The 18,693-nt window shown below is 53.9% G+C and overlaps 1 protein-coding gene across 1 annotated transcript; it reads left to right on the top strand.

Annotated features, from left to right (window-relative positions):
• Positions 1–1,077: 1,077 nt before the first annotated feature.
• On the top strand, positions 1,078–13,733 carry LOC130256174 (uncharacterized). The gene is made up of 3 exons (XM_056497589.1): positions 1,078–1,914; positions 1,992–3,054; positions 12,770–13,733. Exons 2-3 carry the CDS (start codon positions 2,577–2,579, stop codon positions 12,943–12,945), a joined length of 654 nt encoding a protein of 217 aa, XP_056353564.1. The 5' UTR covers positions 1,078–1,914; positions 1,992–2,576; the 3' UTR covers positions 12,946–13,733.
• The last annotated feature ends 4,960 nt before the right edge of the window (positions 13,734–18,693 follow it).

Raw genomic sequence — 18,693 nt, 5'->3', positions numbered from 1 at the left:
TCACAGCCAAAGCCAGGCACAGGGATGGGTCAGCCTGGACCAGATGCTCTCCTGTTTCCTCTGGTTGATGCTCTGGTGCCATGGCAACTGCTAACACCAAACAGCTGTGGTGAAAGTACAGCTTTGGAGCAGCTTCAGTCCCCAACAACCATGGCCATGTTCTGGGGGTTGTTCTTTTCCTCCTAAGAACCCCAGGCAAAGGATGTGCATTGAGCAGAGCAGAGCCAGACTGCACTGTGCCACCCCTGCACAGAGACCAAAACTCATTTCACATTGAAAAGTTCTTATAAAAACTAACCTTGCCATATTTTCCATCTTGGAAATATAAAATCTGGTGTGGGAGGACTGAGAATTTGACAGAGGAGCCATTTGCCCTTAGCTCCTGACTCCTACCCTGGCCCTCAAAGCATCTCTGCAGCTTCATGCTCTGGAGGCAGAGTAGCAGCTCTAGCTCTGGATATTAAGATACTGGGGCAGGGGGGCATCAGGACCTAACCCACTGCAGGATATGTATCCATGCAGCTGCCCAGATATCCTTCTGTAACCAGTCACAGCTCTGTCTCTTGTGAGAATAAATTTTAGGATGCTGTTCAGTGATCCTGGGAACCAGAAGTGACTGTGACATGGTCCCTGCTCATTCCAGGGAGGGCAGAAAACCTTTTTTCTCCACATTTTCTTTGCTCTTGGTCTGGTAAACTCTGTCCATCATCAACCCAAACCCTGGTGATATTACTGTACAGAAGATGTTGCCATTTTTTTCTATATTCTTCCAACCCCCAGGCAGCTGGCAGGATTGCTGCTGGCTGGTAACACACATATACACACACACAAAGTTAATCTTTTGCTATTATTTCTCAGAAGATCCATTTGGCTGCTTTCAGGCCTAATGTAGTGATTTTCTTGTCCCTGTGACAGCTGTTTCTTACATGGGGAAGCAGCATTAAAAAAAAAAAAAAAAAAAAAAAAAAAAAAAAAAAAAAAAAAAAGAGAGAGAGAGAGAGAAAAGTGGGACTGTGACTTATTTTCACCTCCAAATATAGAAAGACAATTTCCCCCTTTCTAAGATTTCCTCTTCCTCCTCTTTAAATATGTCCCATTGCCTTCTTCAAACCAAGCCAGCAACTCAGTGATCTCAGAGATCCCACCACCAAGGCAGGTGAGGAGATGCACTTGTCGGGAACACGAACCAGTCTAAGACCATTATCAAGGTGACCAAGGACAGGCTGGCTCTTACCAGTTGGCACAGACAGCTTAGCAGGGAGGGGAGGTGGCGAGGGAGCTCAGCCTCAAGCCCTCCGTGCTTTCTGCACGGAGTCATCCCTCCGATGCCCAAACTTTGCCGTGCGGAGGCTGCGGGGCGGGCGCGGGGCCGCGGGAGCATCGCTGCTGCGGGATGCTGGCGGTGGGCTCGGTGATGCCCGTGATGTCCCCCCCGCTGCCGGCAGCGCCCGCCATGTGATTCCTGCCAGACAAAGGCTGAGCTCAGCGCCCGCCTAAGGCTGGACCCACGCGAGCGCTCCGGCTGCTCCCCACCTTCCCCTGCACCTCGCCGGGAACATCCAGCAGACGGATCAAAGCTCATCTTTTGTCATCGAAAGGATTAACTCCGCGGGGAGCAGCGGCGGAGGGCACGCATCGCCTGCTTCCCCAGCACGCTCGGAGTTTTGGAGCCAAGCTCCCGGCTGCTAATCCCCCTCGCTGCTGGGAAGAGCCGGGAGAAGGGACGGGAGGGAAGGAGCGGGGAGGAGTGTCCGCGCTCACACGCACACGCGTGCACCGGCAGCCCGCACTCGGCTCCGGGCAGCGGCACCGCATCGGCGGCTGCGGGCGGGGAGCTCCGCAGGGAGCGCAGCCTGGAGAAAACAAGCTGGAGCACCAGGCGACGGGATCTGCTCGCTTGCAAAAGTCTTTCAGGTAAAAGCCGAGACCGACCGGGTGCTGGGCTCTCTGACTCTCTGCTCCTTGTCTCTGACTTGGTTGTGTTTTTAAAGGAATCGATCGGGAGATGCCGGTAAAAGAAGTTGCTGAAAGCCAAGCTGGAATGGGCAGGAGCTGCGCGCCGCCGGCCCCGTCACACAGCGGAGCAGCTGAACTTTGTGGGGTCTGAACATTTTTCTCCTCTGCGAACGCTCTGGGCAGCGCTGACGGGAGAGCCGGGACCGCACCGCACACCTTGCGCCTGACCGAGCCTGGGGCACAGCCAGGGGGGATTTCTGCCCCTCCAAGGACCATCGCCTCTGAAAAAGAGAAAAGAAAAGGAAAAAAAACAAAAAAAGCTGGAGAAGGGCAATTTATCTTTCTTTTCCAGATGACTGAAAATATCTACAGGATCCTGTCTCTCCGGTTGTCATCTGTGAGTAGCATAAGGGGGAGGCGGCTCAGGAATAAAAATGATATCGGTCAAAATCATTCCAGCACCTACTTTTCCCTAAGGAACTTCATGCCCGTAGGAGTTTTCTGCGGGCATTTGCAGGAGTAAGACCGAGGTACCACAGATGCATCCCTACCGGATCATGTAAGAATTTGCAAATGAGAAACATACCCTATCAAGACCTTCTCTGCCCGCTTTGCAGTACATGGTTTGGTGTAAGCACAGCAATTCTCACCTCTTTCTCTCCCTTTTAAGTCTCTTGAGCTTGGAGACCTCTTTCCTCATTGCAATTATGATTATTTGCAACATCAGTGCCATCAAAGATTGGAGCACTTTCCTTTCCCAAATCCTCCCCAGCGTTAACAAGACTCTGAACTTGGTACAGCAAGTGGAAGCCACCACCAGCTCGGTGGTAAGTGTCCTCCAGGACCCCGAACAGGACAACTACCTGTCCAATAGCCAGTCCATGAACTCCAGCAACTTCACAGCTGGCCTGGACCACTTGTTCCAGTACTCATACTCGGACAATGACCAGCTCTACAAGGAGTACAAACCCCCTCCTCGAGATGCCATTCCTCTGCCCAAGGCTGTCCTCTACCTCCTCATGGCAGCCCTGGTGGTGGTGGCAGTGGCGTACGCCATCGTCGGGCATCTCATCAAGGACCTCATTTACGACTTTGTAGGTGAGTGTGGGCTTCACACTTGTGTGCTTGTGGCCAAAAGGAGCCTGGTGCCAAGCCTGGATGAGCTGCCTTGTGTCTCTCCTTTGATTTGGGTGGGGTTTAGACCAAGCCTTGACCCTTTCACATTTGCAAGAGTGTTAGTCTATTTAGTATGCTGAGTTCTCTAAAATGAGTTCTGTGTTGACCACCTAACCAGAGAAAATCCTTGGGTTTAGCCCCCTTCCCAAAGGAGCAGATCATGTGCCTGTGTGCGTGTGTATAAATGTGTGTGTGTGAGTCTGTGTTGCCAAATGACTGTCAAATCCCTCAGCCAGTTTCTACTGAGCTTGGATTAGAGATCTCCAACACGAAAAGTTTCATGGCAACAGATACCTGAGCACAGGATAACAACCCACTAGTGCATACTGAAAGGAAATCTGCCATATGAGCTTAACCCCTTATTAGACACCAGAGAGTACACAAACTCCTAGGAAACACAGCTCAGCAGCCTGGTTCCCTTGTTGCCATCAGAACCCCTGCAACAAATCCACGCAATGACAGCCCAAAGAAGGTCCATTTTTTTGAGATTTGGCTTCCTCCTCTTTGGTTTCATCCTGTTGCTGATGAATGCTGTCCCATCAGGGCTGAGAGCACAGACACTGCTGGCTGCTGTGGTGAGGCAGAGCAGAGGGCAGGCAGAGGTGCTTGGCTGTTTATGACGAGTCCTCAGTGGTACTCTTTCTCCTTGCCCCATAATTTGTAAGGCTGGTTGTGCTGGGAAGTGCAAACGTGCCCAATTCCCATCTGAATCTCTGGTACTTTTGGCCCCTACACCCTGACAGCCACCATGTCCTTTTGGGGGTCAGGACCTTGCTACAGTATGCTAGTGACAGTTTTCCAGCTTGGACAGGGAGCCAGAAGGGATCCCCAGAGGGCTTTAAGCTCCTGGCTCCTGCAGATGTGCACATCCCCAAAAAGCTCTGGGAACAATGCCCTGCACAGGGAAGTGAGGCTGAAATCCCTTTGCCCAGCCTTGCTCTGAGCCTGACCCCCAGTCAGGGTTGAAGCTCTGCAGGCTCCATCTCTGCAGGGGGAGGGAGATCACACTCCTCTAGAACAAAATCCACGTGTTCATTCATGATTCTGCTTTATCTCCCTGCTCCTGGGACACAGGGACACACACCAGCCAAAACTCCATCCAGTGCCTGTGGGTGGGCAGCCCCCCTGCCTTGCTGAGGGGAGGGCAAGCCAAGTCCTTTGGGCAGAGGATCATGACCAGGCAAGGGCCAGCAGATCCAGGACACAGGGATTTAGAGAGAGTTATTTGGGACAAGAAAGGTCAAACCTCCCGGCAGGGAGCAGTACTTGGGGTCATGGGCTGAGCCTGGAAAACGGCAGGGAGCGGCTACTGAGGAGTTTTTATTCACTCCAGATGGAAGGGAGTGGATATATTGTCTTAAAGTGTTAAATTTAACACTTAATCAGCAGCTTGCTGGGGCTGTAACATCACCTGGCTCTGCCGCTCATCTGATTTAGTGCTGCCTTCACACAAAGGCAGGCAGTGGGGACAGCACCTAAAAATATACCCCCAGATGCTCAAAGGACCAGGTCAGTCCACTTCCCAGTGCCCCTGCAGAGCAGACACCCCTGCCCCCATTGCTGCAGTCCCTGGTGCAGGAGAGCACAGATGTGGGTGCTCAAAACCACCCCTTGGGCAGGTACTGCAAGGCAGGGCAAAATCCACAGAAACACCATGGCACTCCAGGCACAGAGGGGGCTGCAGCTGCAGCTGGGGGCACCTGGGCCCCTGATGTGCTGCTTCCAACTTGGCACCAATGCTCCCTGGTGACCTTTACCTTCATCCTCTGCGTGGGATGAGGCCAGCAGGGTGCCCCTTCTCTTGCAAAGCCCTTTGCAAAGGGACTTCCACAGCACCACAGCCATCCCAGGGGCTGGACAAGCACAGGGACAGCTCAGGGTCTGCCTGCTTCCTGCCCCTTTGGAAGAAGCCTTTTCCCAGTTTAGCACCCTTTACTGAGGGCAAAGCATCCTCACTGCCCCGGGTGGAGGCAATATCTCTCCAAGTTAGGGTCAGAAATCCAGATGTGAGCTTCTTCCTCCTCCAGGTAGAGAGGAGAAGGCATTTCCCAAACTCCAGCAGCACCCCTCAGTGCCAAAGGCTGCCTCCAGCTCATCCTAGTTAGCACTCCAGGCCCATCTTCCCACAGTTTATACCCTTAAAATGAGCCAGTCCTCAGAGGAGAGCGGACGAGACCATGTTTGTGAACACTGCCAAGGAACAGCCTTAAAGAGAAGGTTTCATTTGAATGAGTTTGCATAAAATTACTTTAGGGACAGGACAGGGAGACGAAGGGATAGTAAATAAGAAGCTGCTCTATTAGCTGCTTTAACACAATGCCTGGATTTATATACTCGGCAGCAGCTCCAGCCTCTGCTATCAGCGCTTCTGCACTAATCATGTTCAGAAATATACAGGGAGAGATGGAAATAAGATGCCAAAGGGCTGGAGCCTGTTTCAGGGAGATTAAAGTGGGAATAGTTAATCGCTGCTTTAAACAGTCACTCGAGGCATCAGGGATGATTATGACAGCTTGTCGGACACGGCTTGGGGGGTCAAAGCATTACCCAGCCTCCTGCACTCACAGGAACAATGAGAAGCAGGGGCTGGGCTCAGTTTCAGATGGTGAAGGGGTTCTCGGGATGCTGCCAAGGTTTTTTTCCTTGGGAAATCTAAATGGGTATTTGAGGCACTGACATGTCTCTTGCAGATGCTTCTTAAAAAATCAATTAGAGCTTGCCCAGGCATCCCCTGGGGGACATGGACACTGCTGTGATGCCCAGCAGGCTGGGGTGGAGTGGGAGAAAGGGGGAAAATGGGAGGAGGAGGAAAGATGCATTGCTGGAAAGTAGGAAGGCAGAGAACCTAGTTATGGATAAGAGGGCTCTGAAAGAGTCCGTCTTCAGTTCTTCCTGGCCATCTTAATTTCTCTCCAGTCCCTCCTGCTTGCTCCAAGCTGACCAAGTCTCACATTTGGCTTTCCCAAAACTCGTGAGATGTCTCTGCCCGGGGTTGGATGTGAGCCCCCCGAGGAGGGTGGGAGGGAGGCTCCTGCGTGAGCGCAGCTCAGACCCCACCACCAGTTAAGGCAAATTGGGTCGGGGCATTTGGAAAGCTGCTTAACTCGGAAGCGCTGGAGAGCTGCCAGAGCCGGCGCTGCAGCGAAGAGCTGGCTTGGCAAATGACAAGGCTGTCACCAATGTACGAGGCGCCTAATTACTGCAATCCTCGGGAATCAGCCCGCCCTCCCTCCTCCGTGCCCAGCAGCTCGCTGAATATCGCTCTCATTTAAACATTAAAAAAAAAAAAAAAAAAAAAAAAAAGGAGGAAAAGGGGGAAAAAATAAAAAGTTTGACTGGAAACAAAGCTGTTGCCATGGAGACTGCACGCGTGTGGTCAGCGGGAAGGGGGAAAGCATCTCGCTGCTGCACGGGAGGGTCGGATGGTCTGCGTGGGAGCAGCGCCTTGCAGGGAGACCCGGCTGCTGTACCCGCTTCAGCCAAGCTCTCCTCTGGGCTGCTCAGCTCCAGAGACCTTGCAGGGAACGTTTCCCTGGGAATGGGTCCAAGGCAGATGCCCAGCTGGGGCAGGGCAGGGCGGGTTCCCTGACACCGTCCGGACTGTGCTTTGGGACCGCTCAGAACCCTGAGCCATCCTTGGAGCAGGGGCTTTCTTCTCTTTGCCCTTTGACCCACCAGCCATATTTTTATTTTCCAGCCTTATCTCCAACCACCACATTTCAGGCTTCTTTAGGAAACGGTCTCCTTGAACAAAGAAACTGTGCACGAATGTAGCATTGCTGAAAATAGCTGCTGGGTGATCCTGCAGGGACACGGGATCCACTTCTAATTGCTCCACACAGAACCACAGGGCTCTGAGGATAATTCAGCCCACGGCAGGGATTGCAGACACTCTTAGGCCCATCAGAGAGGGCTTATATATCTTCTTTTCAAGCTCTGCTCTGAGGATAATTCCTTCGCCTCCCAAAGTTGTGGGAAGAAACCATGTCAGGTTCCCTTCTGTTTCCCACCTCAGTGCTAACCCACCTCTGACAATGATCCCCTGCCTGTTTCCCTTCTGGTGCATGGGGGAGCATCAGGAATTCCTTAGGTGTTTGGGGAAGCAGTGCTGCTGTAGGATAATTCACCACTCACAGGCTGGGGCTGTTGGCTGCACAATGAGCCACACTGGTCTGGCCCTGCACAAAGGGCTCACTCCAGGGCAGCTGCACTTGCAGCCAAACCTTTGGAGCTCAGAGCTGGAGGAGAGGGACAGCTTCCAGCACACACTGCTGAGCATGGACCAAGGCCTCAGGGATGCAGGGATGCATCCCACAGCAACCTTCCCATTCCTGTCCTGAGGTCCAGGGATGGGTGGTGTCAGGTGCTCGGGGTGAGGGCTGTGTTTGTCTACTGCCCTGCAAGCCCTGGTCTTCCTTGAGCTGAGACCAAGCAGGTCTCCTCACACTCTGCCTCTGGAATATGTGGATAGCAAATATCCACCCCCAGGAGCATGCCTGCCTCCCACCTACCACACCTGAATCACCACCTCTCAGAGTCTTCTCTGCAGCAGCAATGCTGCCTGATGGATGGGACTGGGATCAAATGCAGGCTTGGTCCAGGGTTGCTCTGGTGCAGAGAAGCTGTTTTTAAGAGAATATCGTAATTAATTGAATGCCTTTTCCATGTCACTCCTTTTCCCACCAGATGGTTCATCCTGGTGACAGCTCTGCAGAGAAGCAGTGTCCTTACCTGTCCATCAGCAAAGTAGAGTGCTCATGCTGTTTGGGGTGCAGGACGATTTTGACTCAGCCAGCACAGCAAAGCTGAGAAATTTCTGCAAAACAGGGAAGGAAGAACAAACCCCAACATCAAATTCATTTAGAAAGAAGAGAATCTGAGGGAGAAAGGAGGGTTTCTAACAAATTACTGTTGCCAGGGGCAGACATAGATTTTCCATCAGAACAAATCTGGGAGTTATCTGTTGATTTTGCTAATCAAAAATCAAGAGTCTGTCCTGCAAGTGAGACAGATGTGATGTCCAGGTGTGACTGCTGCACCATGTCAAAGACATGAGGGATACCCTTGAACTCACGTCCATCGGGAATGCTTTGGCCAGAGCTGGCCCTGCCTTGCTGCAGAGCACAATGTGATTGCTGGGTCAAAGTTTTCTTTCAAAGAAAGAGGTGCTTCTGCTCCTGCTGATGGGAAAAGATCTTTTTTAGCATCTGCTTTCACACCCAGCTCCATTTAAAGCAAAACTAGAGCACGGGTTTGATTGTTCATCGAATGTGTTGGCCCTTCCTTTCCTGTTTCCATCTCTACAGGGACTGTGAATGTCTCACTCACCAGGCTGCATTTAAATTTCAGCCCTTTCTCCCACCCCCTTCTGCTCTCCTGCTTGGGATGTCTCTTTTTCAGCAGCTGAAGTGTCTCAAAGACATCCCACCCTGCCAGCAATGAATGCAGGGGGCCAGGCCACCTCCTTGGGGTGACACTGGGCACAGGGCAACCCTGTGCACCCAGACAACAAGAGGCTGTTCCCTGCTGCCTGCACTGTCAGGGGTTTCTGAGCAAGGACCAGCCCTCAGTCTGGTACAGGAAGGGCACACTGTGACATCTGGGCAGCCGCAGTGTTTTTCTGCCCCCAAAAACAGAGCATATCCCAGGGGTCCTGCTTCCAGGGTTGCTGTCAAATACTTGGACAGAGCCAGGGAGGTGCAGGGGCATTTTGTGCCACATCACTCTGCTACTTGGGGATAATAATAATACTAATAATAACAGTTGCTATTCCCTGGCTCTTGATTTGCCCAGCCTGCTCTATCTCTCCTCTCCAGCTGCTGTGGATCAATCGCTCTGTATCGATCTCAGCCCACCTCAGCACTTCCCACTCTCCATCAGCCCTGCAGACCCCAGCAGGCACCCTGAGCCTCGGCAGCACCTGACCAGCAGGTCAGAGGTGTCTCTGGGTTAGATGCTGCTCCCCAGCCTGGCTGAGAAAGTCACTTTGTCTCTCTTTTATCCAAGACATTCCCTACACACCCATGTGCATGCCCTGGATTTTGCAGCATGTGTTACGAGCTCCTTCCAGTGGCTGGGTAGGGCCAGGCAATGCTTTTTCTTATCTCCAAAGTGTGATTATCCTGGGTGTGGATGTGCACACTGTGTGATCTCTGCTCGCTCCAGCTCTGCCTTCATCTCTCCCAGCTCCTTTAGGTGTCATTAGGTTCAGCCTAACTTTGCTCGGCTTCTGGCTGGAGATTGTGTGAACCCATATGTGGGCTTAGATCTGAAAGAGGATTTTTTTTTTCCCCTTGCTGTGTCTATTTTTTCCTATTTTTTCATGCATCCCCACTTGCCAGCTGTAAGGGATGGAGAGAGAAATACCTGACATGGTGCTGAGGGCTGCATCTCCCTTTGGCCAGTGACCACCCTTTGGCTCCCAGCCCTTGGCCACCCCCACCACCTGATTACCCCTCCCTGCAGGGTTCATCAGCCAAGGTTTCCAGCCTGTGCTTGTGTATGACGTGAGGCTGTGCCTCCCATCCCCTGCAAAGTTCCTTCCGCATCAGAGCGACTTTAATCCCATTGACGCCAAAGATGTGCAGCTCTCCTCTCTCCTTCACCCCAGACACGCCATGGGTGACCCCAGGAGACCTTGGTTTGTCACCCACAAACTGAGAGGAGCCAGAGGGAGAAACTGGGGAGGATGGAGCGTGGCTGGGACGGAGCTGGCGGGGCTGGCAGGGGACACGAGGGCACTGACATTTTTATGGCTGTTTCTCCAGGGTCCTGCTGGCAGGAAATCCTCTGCCAGCTCCACAGGGCCTCGCTCCCCTCTTCCACACATGGCAACACGCTGAAGTTACAGGCCATAAATGGCCACAAATAACATGTAATTGTGTAATTACTTCACTCCTTACTTACACAGTCAAATCATAAAGGCATCGCAGTAAATACCCTCTAATGACAGCCTAATTACATCTTCCTGCAGATTACTGGGTAATTAGATCCAGCAGGCTCCAGAAATAATTCCCAGGGAAGCAGTGGTTGGGATTAGCCGTACAATCCAGCCTGCTCTTACCAGGAGTCACTGTGGCAGCCCCACAGGAGCCACCTTCCCTGGCCAGCCACATCCCCTTTGGTGGCAGTGCACTGTGACACTTTTCCCATGCAAATGGCTTTTGCTGGTGCCCTTGGTGCTCTCCCCAAACACCCATCCCCTGCATTTCTGCCTTTACCACAGTGCCTCATACAGATCTTGCTTCTTCTCCTGCCCACAAATGTCACCAGGGGTTGGTTCATCATCTGGCCACCAAATGCCACTTACCCCAACTCACAACCCTAGGCATGCAACGCTCTTTGCTTCCTGTTGCACACAGCAATCCTTATCCAGTGACCTCTGGGATATTTGAGGACCCATCACTCCTTTTTCTACAGGTTATTCCCCTTCTTCCCTGCTGCTCCCACTGGAGTTTTATGGCTGACGTCAAGGAGAGCAAGCTGAGAACTTTAATAGTATTTGTAGGAGGCAATCTTGTTACTGCCTTCGGATTCTCCTCCCTGCAAGCAGCTGTGTGGGGGCTGGAGGAGCCTGCAAGGTCTTGGGGACAAGAGGCTCTGTCTGGGATGGACCAGACAGGGCCAGACTAGGAAGAAAGTGGTGGAGTGTTTGGCCTCTAGTCTAAATGCAGTAAAGCCAAGCCAAATCAAAGCTATAAAGGCAAAAATCCCTAAATGAGCATTCTGGGCTTGGCTGGTTTTCCTTGGGGAAGGGCTGTGATGGGGAGCCCAGTCTCTGGTGGGGGCTGTGGGTCATGCCAGTGAAAGCTAAATGTCCTGGTTGGGACTCAGGGCAGACACAGGACTCCCCAAAAACCTTTGCACCAATTCTTAGCTGAGCTTCCCAATCCCTGCTGCCAGCACTGCGGTGGCTGAGGGAACTGTGGTGGTTCTTCTCCTGCCTTTCCTGCTGGACAGCCAGCAAACCCTGCTAGTGCAGTGATGGGGGTGAAGAAAATAGGAAAACCAAGGGAAAACAGTCACTCTCAGGACATGCTGCCTGTGCCCAGTGTGATGGGAGCTCTACCCTCCTTGGAGACAGCCCCCCCTCCAGCCAGCCCATGCTGGCAGTGGGGCACAACCCCCTCCACTCCCTGTCCAGTCCCCCTCGCAGGGTGCTCACCTACCCTGGCTCCAGAGCATGAGCATCATCCTGAAAGTCATGTTCTGCTCTCTTGGGGATGGTGTGGGCAAATGGCTTCAGGCTGGAGAAAAAAAATCAAACATTGCATTGCAAAAACAACTGAATTTTTGGCTTTTCTTAAAATTAAAAAAAAAATAATAATAATAAGGAGAAGGTTTGGGGCTCTCAAAAAAGCCGAAAATTTGACCTACAGTGCACACACTGAGCACAGGGAGGCCCACAGGCCATTCCTGTGTCTCTGCTCACACCTGAAGAAATGTCTGGACACCACTGGTGAGCCAAGAAATGAGATTTTCCATTCACTTCACACCTGGCATTTCACTCTGGCATTTGCCATCATTCAATCACAGTTTTGCTGCAAAACTTTTTTCCACAGCCCATGAGAAAGACATCATCTCACTGGGATGGAATTTCTATGTCCCTGCTCCATTAGGAAGACTGTGTCCTCTGCTGAAGAGCCATAACTGAAATGTCCTGTGGGGACAGAAAATAGCCCACCCCACAAAGGAGAGAATTGTATTCTGTGAGATCCAGTGGCAAATAAGCAGAGTTCCTCAGGAACAGCAAAGCCAGGCTGGTGCTTTTGCCTGCCCCTGAGAACCATCTCTGCTTTATTTGGGTAGCAGAGTGGTGCTGGTGCTCCACTGCCCACACCCACAAGGTCTTGGGGCTACTCTCCCCTTGCCTGGATTTCCCCAGCTTTGGTATCCTCATTGCTGGTGCCTTCCCATCTCAGCAGGGCATGGCCTCTCACTGCCCTAACAGCCAAATTTTTTAAAAGACAGCTGTTTGAGAAGCAGCAGCACCTGCTTTCACTCAGCTGCAGCCCTTGTGCTGCAGAGGATGTTTCAGCCATGCTGTCATCCAGCAGTGACACTATTTTGGAGGGGGATCAGTCACCCTTAGGGTTGTGGCAGTGGCTGGATCGGCTCAGAGCCAGGTCCTGGTGCTCTGGTGGCCAGCAAGAAGCACAGCCCCAAAGCTGCCATGGAGGGTTTGAGGCCCTGGCATGGCTGTAATATTCTCTCAAGGCAGAAAATGCCGTGTCCTAGCCGTGTCTGCAGCCCCATTTGGATGTCACATAGTTGTTTAATCATTTACTCTGTCTGACAGCAAAAACCCACTTTAGGAAATACATTGCTAGAGACTCCAGATGCATGCTTCACTTTGGAGGCACTCCACTCTCATTTTTGGGATTAACAAGGTGATTTCATCTGCCTAAGCCAGGAGGGCTTCCAGAAACCAGCAGCCTGAAAACCAGCCCAGAGCTGGGAAGAGCAGAGATCCCAGCACCGGGGGAGTGGAGGGAGCTTGAGGGGCAGGGTAGGCAAGGGACACTCCTGGAGGGGCAAGCACCCAGAGCTAGAGGTGTATGGTGTAGCAGGAGGCAGCAATTTTCTGGGAAGAGCCAGAGCTAACCAGGGGCTTGCTTTGTGCTTTTCCCCCCTCCAGACTGGATCTTTGGCCCCAGCCCGGATGACAACAGCAACAAGAGCGACATCAACTGCATCAGCAACAGCGTCAACGAGATGAGCGAGATGCCCGAGGCGGCGCGGCACCGCGAGCGCCAGCCCCAGGACGTGGTCATTGCCATCAGCGAGACCTGCCACCTGCCACAGCAGACGTGACCAGCAGCAGGAGGGAGAGGAGGATGCAGCAGAGGGATGCAGCAGTGGAACAGTGCAGCAGACACCTTGCAGGACCGGGCAGGGAGAGGAAGGGATGGGCAGAGTTGGCACCGTGGAGCAAAGCTCTTCTCCCCCTGGTTTTACCAGCCTCTAAGGACCTTGCCAGGGTGGGTGGCATCACCCCTTTTCCCAGGCTTGTCAGCCCTGTCCTGACATCTGCCCTTGGGTTTGTGACCCCCTCTTTGTTGCCCTGTGAATAGCAAAAAAGAAAAAGCAAATGCAAAAATACACCCACCGAACAAAGCTTGCAAGAGAGATGAGCTGGAGAGAGGCCGGGCGCTCTGTCCAGTGGTGTGGGAATGGGGTGGGGAAAAGGGCACAGAGACAAGGAGGCTGCAGAGAAATGTGTGTGTCTGCATTTCTGGGGACAGGCCCAGGACACAGCAGGGAGCTGGGAGCTGCAGAAAGGCACAGAAAGGTCCTCAGGGGCCAAATCCCCCTGCCAAATCTGCTTGGGCCATCACTCCTGCCTTTAGTTTTGCAGCTCCAGCTCACAGCCCTTTTCACAGGTGTGCCCTGTGGCTCTGGGACAGCAGAGTGACAGCACAAACTTCCCAGGGAGCTTTATTCCTCTGTACCTGGGGCCATCACATTCCCTCCACCACATCTCTGCTTGAGCCCAGCACCCCGTGGCAGGGAGCAGCCTTGTTGGAACTTGTACAACCCTTTTTCTAAGGAATGTCCCTGGAGAGGGACCCATCTGCATGAAATCCAAATGCTTCACGGGGTGCAATAGCCCTTATATGTCTGCATAATTCATGCCAGCATGACCACCTCCTACATCACCCCCTAACTTCCTGCCACCCCAAGGGGTGCTGGCTCTGTACTGGGGTCAGCCTCATGTGCATTGATGAGCAGGGAGACCTCCCTCTTCTCCCTGGATGCCTTCCTCTCCCCAGCCAGAGCACACCAACCAAAACTGCCCTTCTCTCTGCCCAAAGATTCTTTCCCATTTGTAAGTCCAGGCACATCCCTGCTCACTGTTTAAGGAGTGCTGGGCAAGCTCCCAAACCATGTGGGAAAGGAGCATCCTCATGGCTTCACTGCTGTTTTAAGATCAGCTCTTACCCCACTACGGGTTTTAAACCAGGATCCATAATTTCTCTGTATAGCAGAGTGGAGGCAATGGAACCCAGCTAATTCCTTGTGTCTCACCCTTACGAAGATCCCTTTACTCTCTACATCTTCCTTGAACTTAAAAACAGGGTTATACTGATGTGCCACAGAGCCAGTCCTGAGAAAAGGCCATGGTCCAGACTTCTGCCTCTGTCCTGACTTTTCCCATCCTGCAGTACCCAGAACACCACAAATAGCAGGAGCCAGAGCAGCATTTTCCCCTTCTGAAACTGGTTAAGGAAAATGGATGTGGTTTCAAACTCCTGTTCCAACAGCTTTAAATGAGAGCCATTACCAGCAGTCCCACACTGGGGCTTTGTTGGCTTTTCAGCAAGCCAAGGTGGAGGACAGTAGCCCAGACCTCCTCCCCATAATTAACCATTTCTGGTCAGACAGGGCTATGCCACCGTCACTTTTCTCAGTTTTTCAGTGCTGGGTTTGTAGCTTGGCTGCTCTGGCACCTGCCAGGCTTCCCCTGTGCTGCTGGGGCTGTGCAGGGCAGCTGGGCAGCAATGCCCTGGCAGCACCAGGGGGATGCTGGGGATGATCCCAGCAGAAACTGTCACCCCCTGGGAATGAGGGAATTAGGCTGCAGCACCAGAGCTGGCTGTGGGCTGGGGAAACTGGGACGGTCCAGATTCCTGGGGGACAGGAGGTTGTGCAGGGAGGGGCTGGTTTGCTTGCTCCCCTGCTCCTTCAGCATCAGCAGGCTGGAGGGACAGCGGGGTCACCCGGGGGCCTCTGGCCACAGCTCAGGAGGGACAGCGGGACACTGTGCCTCACCCTGGCACTGCCATGGCCCCTGCCATGGGGACATGCCATGATTGGGCACCCCTGGTCCCCCCACGGCCGCAGCAACAACCCAGTGACCCATCTGCACTGCAGCCCCATCACCCACCCGCTGCTGGAAATGAGGTGGAGGCTTCCCTGGGCATGGAGGCAGCCTCCTCCACTGCAGCGGGCTCTCGCTCCCTTCCTGAGACACTGGGGGTCCCACACGGCGTGGTTTGACCCCAGGAGGTGCTCCTGCAGCAAGCAGCAGCTCGCAGCCAGGGCTGGCGTGGCTGTCCCGCACTGTGCTCCGAGCAGGAGCAGAAGGAAGGAGCCCAGCTCCCTCCTGTGGCCACCGGCCCGCCAGCCCCAGCCCTTCTGGGAAGGGGCTGCCAGGAGGTGCCCTCAGCCCCTTCCCTCAGCCCCTTCGAAGCCCCCCATTTGCAGGGGTGGCAGCAGGGATCCTGTGCTGTGTCCATCTCCGGGACTGACCAAGCACGGGGTGATGCTACAGCAGTGTCCCTGGTGAGGGGAAGCACCAGCCTCACCAAGCACCTCCCTGAGCTGCAGGGTCACACCAGGAGCCAGGGCTGGCACCAGGGCTCTGCAGGACCCCGTGGCTGCTTTTGGAACTGACCCCACTGGAACCTGCCCCTAGCACAGAGGACAGCTGTTTCCACACCACCTTCCTTCACATCCCCATCCTGCAGCATTGCCATCATGGGGCACCTGCCTTCCCCCTGCTTTGTCCCCAAACATGTCACCAGACCCCACACTAGTGCTGAGCTCTGAGGCTGATTGTGAGCCTGGCAGAGTAGTCCCAAGACCACTGAGACATTTTATCTCCAGATATTGGAGGCAGAGCAGCTTTTGGCTGCAACAACCCCTGTCTCTCCAAGAATCCAGTGTTTTTTTATCCAGCCATGCACCCATGCAGCTGACTGCATTTTGGAGGACATCTCCAGTACCCTCAAATGACGTTTGAAGCAGGGTGGCAGGACAGGACCAAGCAGATGAGTGAGGTTGTGAGGATGGGGAAGTGCTCCACGTTTTTTTTTCGGGGTGTGCAAATGGTACAGCATCCTCGTGCTCTTCTCACCCACCAGGACCCCTCTCCAGGCTCAGCTGTCCCCCTCAGCCCTCTCCTTGCACCCCACAACCTCTGAGCAGGGGATAAGTTTCAGGTGATCAGATTCAGGGACCCGGGAAGAGCATGGTGCTTCTTTGCCCAAGGGAGGATTTTTGGGGATGCTGAGGGGGAAGGAGTCTCATGAGCATGCCTGGCTGTTCTGACTGCTCCCATCACTGCAGCTCTTCTGTGCAGGAGGTTGCTCTTTAATTCCCTCCTTCCTGTCCTAAGCGCCTTAGGGAGCAGAGACGAGAGATGCTGGTGCTTTTTATAGCAGCCATAATCCCTGCTGCTCACACTGCCTGCACTCCTGCCCTGAGACACAGGGCTGAGCCTCCAAAATGGGGGTTGCTGCCCAAAAACTGCCTCAAAACCCTTGGGCTCCCAGCACTGCCTCTCTCCCAGTGCACAGACCCCAGCTGAGGGTGGTTCTGGACTCAAGACCCCTTTGCAGAAGGTGTGGGACAGCCACAGGTGCTGCACTCTGACAAGGAGGGCCAGGCAGACACACAGAGACCCATGGATGAGCACCAGAACAACTGCCTGGCCTCCCTGCCCTCCAAGACTTGTGGAACAGGAACCAACCCCACAGCACAGCCACAAGAAAGTCCTCAGGCACAAGAGGAGACTGGGGGTTTCTTTCCTTTCTATCTCCCCCAGCTTTACAAAAGGGAAGCTGAGGCAGGGAGGGAGCAGGGAAGGGGCTCCTGGCCCTTCAGCCCAGGAGCAGAGTCCTTCACAGGGCAGCTGATGAGCTTTAAAGGCTGAGGAAGCCTTTCCTTGGATGTGAGCCTTAGCACTTTGTCAGGATCATTTTGGGGCTGGGGTGCCTGGTTTCCCTCACCCACCCTGTGCCTGCCAAGCCACAGATGGCATTTGAGCCATCCAGGCTTCATCCCTGGGCATGCAGGGGACTGAGGAAAAGGGATGTGAAGTGGGGCAGTGCAAGGCTTGGTGTGGGGCAGGAGCAGGTTCTGGGGGAGGTGTATTTCACCTCCTGTCCCTGTCCTGGTGGTCAGTGCTGTCCTTCCACCCAGCCCCAGCCCCTGTCACCACCACAGCCACCAAGGGAGGGCACGAGCACTGCAGCTGCTTTGTTCCCACTGCCATTTCTCCCTCCAGCAGCTCCACTTCTCTCCAGCCAAAAGTCTCCCTGACTTTGCACCCTGCTGGGAGGAACCCAACACAGCTCTTGACCTTTTACTATTTGTGCTTTACTGTCCATGGTTGGGCAGATTAAATTTTCTCTGCCCACTCACCCCAGATCAGAGGGTCTCACAGGAGAGGGCAGCCTGACAAATCCTGCCTAAAGCCATTCCAGCCCTGCCTGCCCAGTTTGCCCTGCTGGAGGTCTGGCCCCTGTCTCCCACAGCTTCTTTGCAATACATTTGCTGCAATTTTCCCTTTAAACACCCCACTGGAGGAAAAAAAACAAAAAACAAACAACCCGGGGGGGGGGTGGTTCTTCTAGGTCAGAGTGAGCTAAGACAGGGAAAGAAGATTAATTTCTCAGAAGAGCAATTCAGATTTTTGTGCTGCTCCCTGCTGGGGACCGAGGCAGAGGCACACATCTCCTGGGCACACAGGGGCTTTGGCTGTCACCCCTGGGGTGGCACTGAGCAGGACATCCCCCCAAGTCCTGTGTGGGAGGTGTAGGGGGATCCTTGCCCAGCGAGGGGTGATGGAAGTGGGAAGAAGGTGGCATTTCAGGGCTGCTGATGGGCCAGGGTGAGTGCCCAGCACCCAGGGAGAGCTGTGCCACCACTGTGCTCCTGGCTGGGCTGGAGCAGGCAGGGAATGCAGCCCTGAGCCTGTCCTTGTCACCCGCCCATGTCCACACACCCACACGAGGCCCTGAGCAGTCACACTTGTTTTTCACTCCTGAGGAGTGCTGGGGAGCTCTAAAGCCAGCGGATTATTCTCCAAAGCAAAGGCCTGGCCTGCTGCCAGCCCCTGGCAGGGAACAAACAGCCCGGGGAGGCATTTCCCAAAGGCTCAGCTTGTTCCTGGTTCACGCTCTGACTGTGTGCCCCTGCTCAGCACCTCTCAATCACTCAGCTGCAGACACCAACAATCTCAGGAGGGGTTCCCAAAAGGAGAGAGGAGGCAGGAGGTTACCAGGACACCCCACTTGGAGCAGAGCATCCCCTGTCCAGCCTGGCTTCTCCAGGGTGTAGTAGAGGTCCAGCAGAAGACAGGCACAGGGAAGGAGTTGTCTCTTGTTCTCTTTGCACAAAACCTGTAGGAGGTTCTTTGGAGACCTCTGAACCTGGGGCAGTGGGAAGGACAAATGAATCCTACATGGGCTGATTTAACCCAGTGCTGGGGGTTCCTGGGCTCTGTGGGGAGCGGGCTGGAGGAGAGCTGGGTGATGGGGCCAGCCTGGGTACCACGCCCCAAAGGAGTGGGCTGAATTCCACTGTCCTAAACTGGAGGCAGCTTTGGCATCATGGAGCTCTTCCTGGGGATCTGGGGATCACCACTTAGCTGCAACCAGCACCCAGGAACATCCCCACTGCCAAAACAGGGCAGGCTGAGAGCAGGGACTGGGGGCTACATTTAGCCTTTCCTGTCCCATCTGTTGGCCTCTCCTGCCCCACACTGTCTGCAATGGGTCAGGCAGCACAAAAGCAGAGCTCTGCTCCCCAGAAAGGGTTACAGAGGAGCAGGGT

The sequence above is a fragment of the Oenanthe melanoleuca genome, chromosome 8, assembly GCF_029582105.1.
Source record: "Oenanthe melanoleuca isolate GR-GAL-2019-014 chromosome 8, OMel1.0, whole genome shotgun sequence".
In the NCBI taxonomy this organism is placed as follows: domain Eukaryota; kingdom Metazoa; phylum Chordata; class Aves; order Passeriformes; family Muscicapidae; genus Oenanthe; species Oenanthe melanoleuca.
This window is presented reverse-complemented; position numbering and strand designations above follow the sequence as displayed.

Coding starts and splice junctions, on each gene's coding strand:
- LOC130256174 (XM_056497589.1), top strand. CDS start 2,577: ATGGTTTGGTGTAAGCACAGCAATTCTCACCTCTTTCTCTCCCTTTTA. Junction 3,055..12,769: donor CCTCATTTACGACTTTGTAG/GTGAGTGTGGGC, acceptor TCCCCCCTCCAG/ACTGGATCTTTGGCCCCAGC.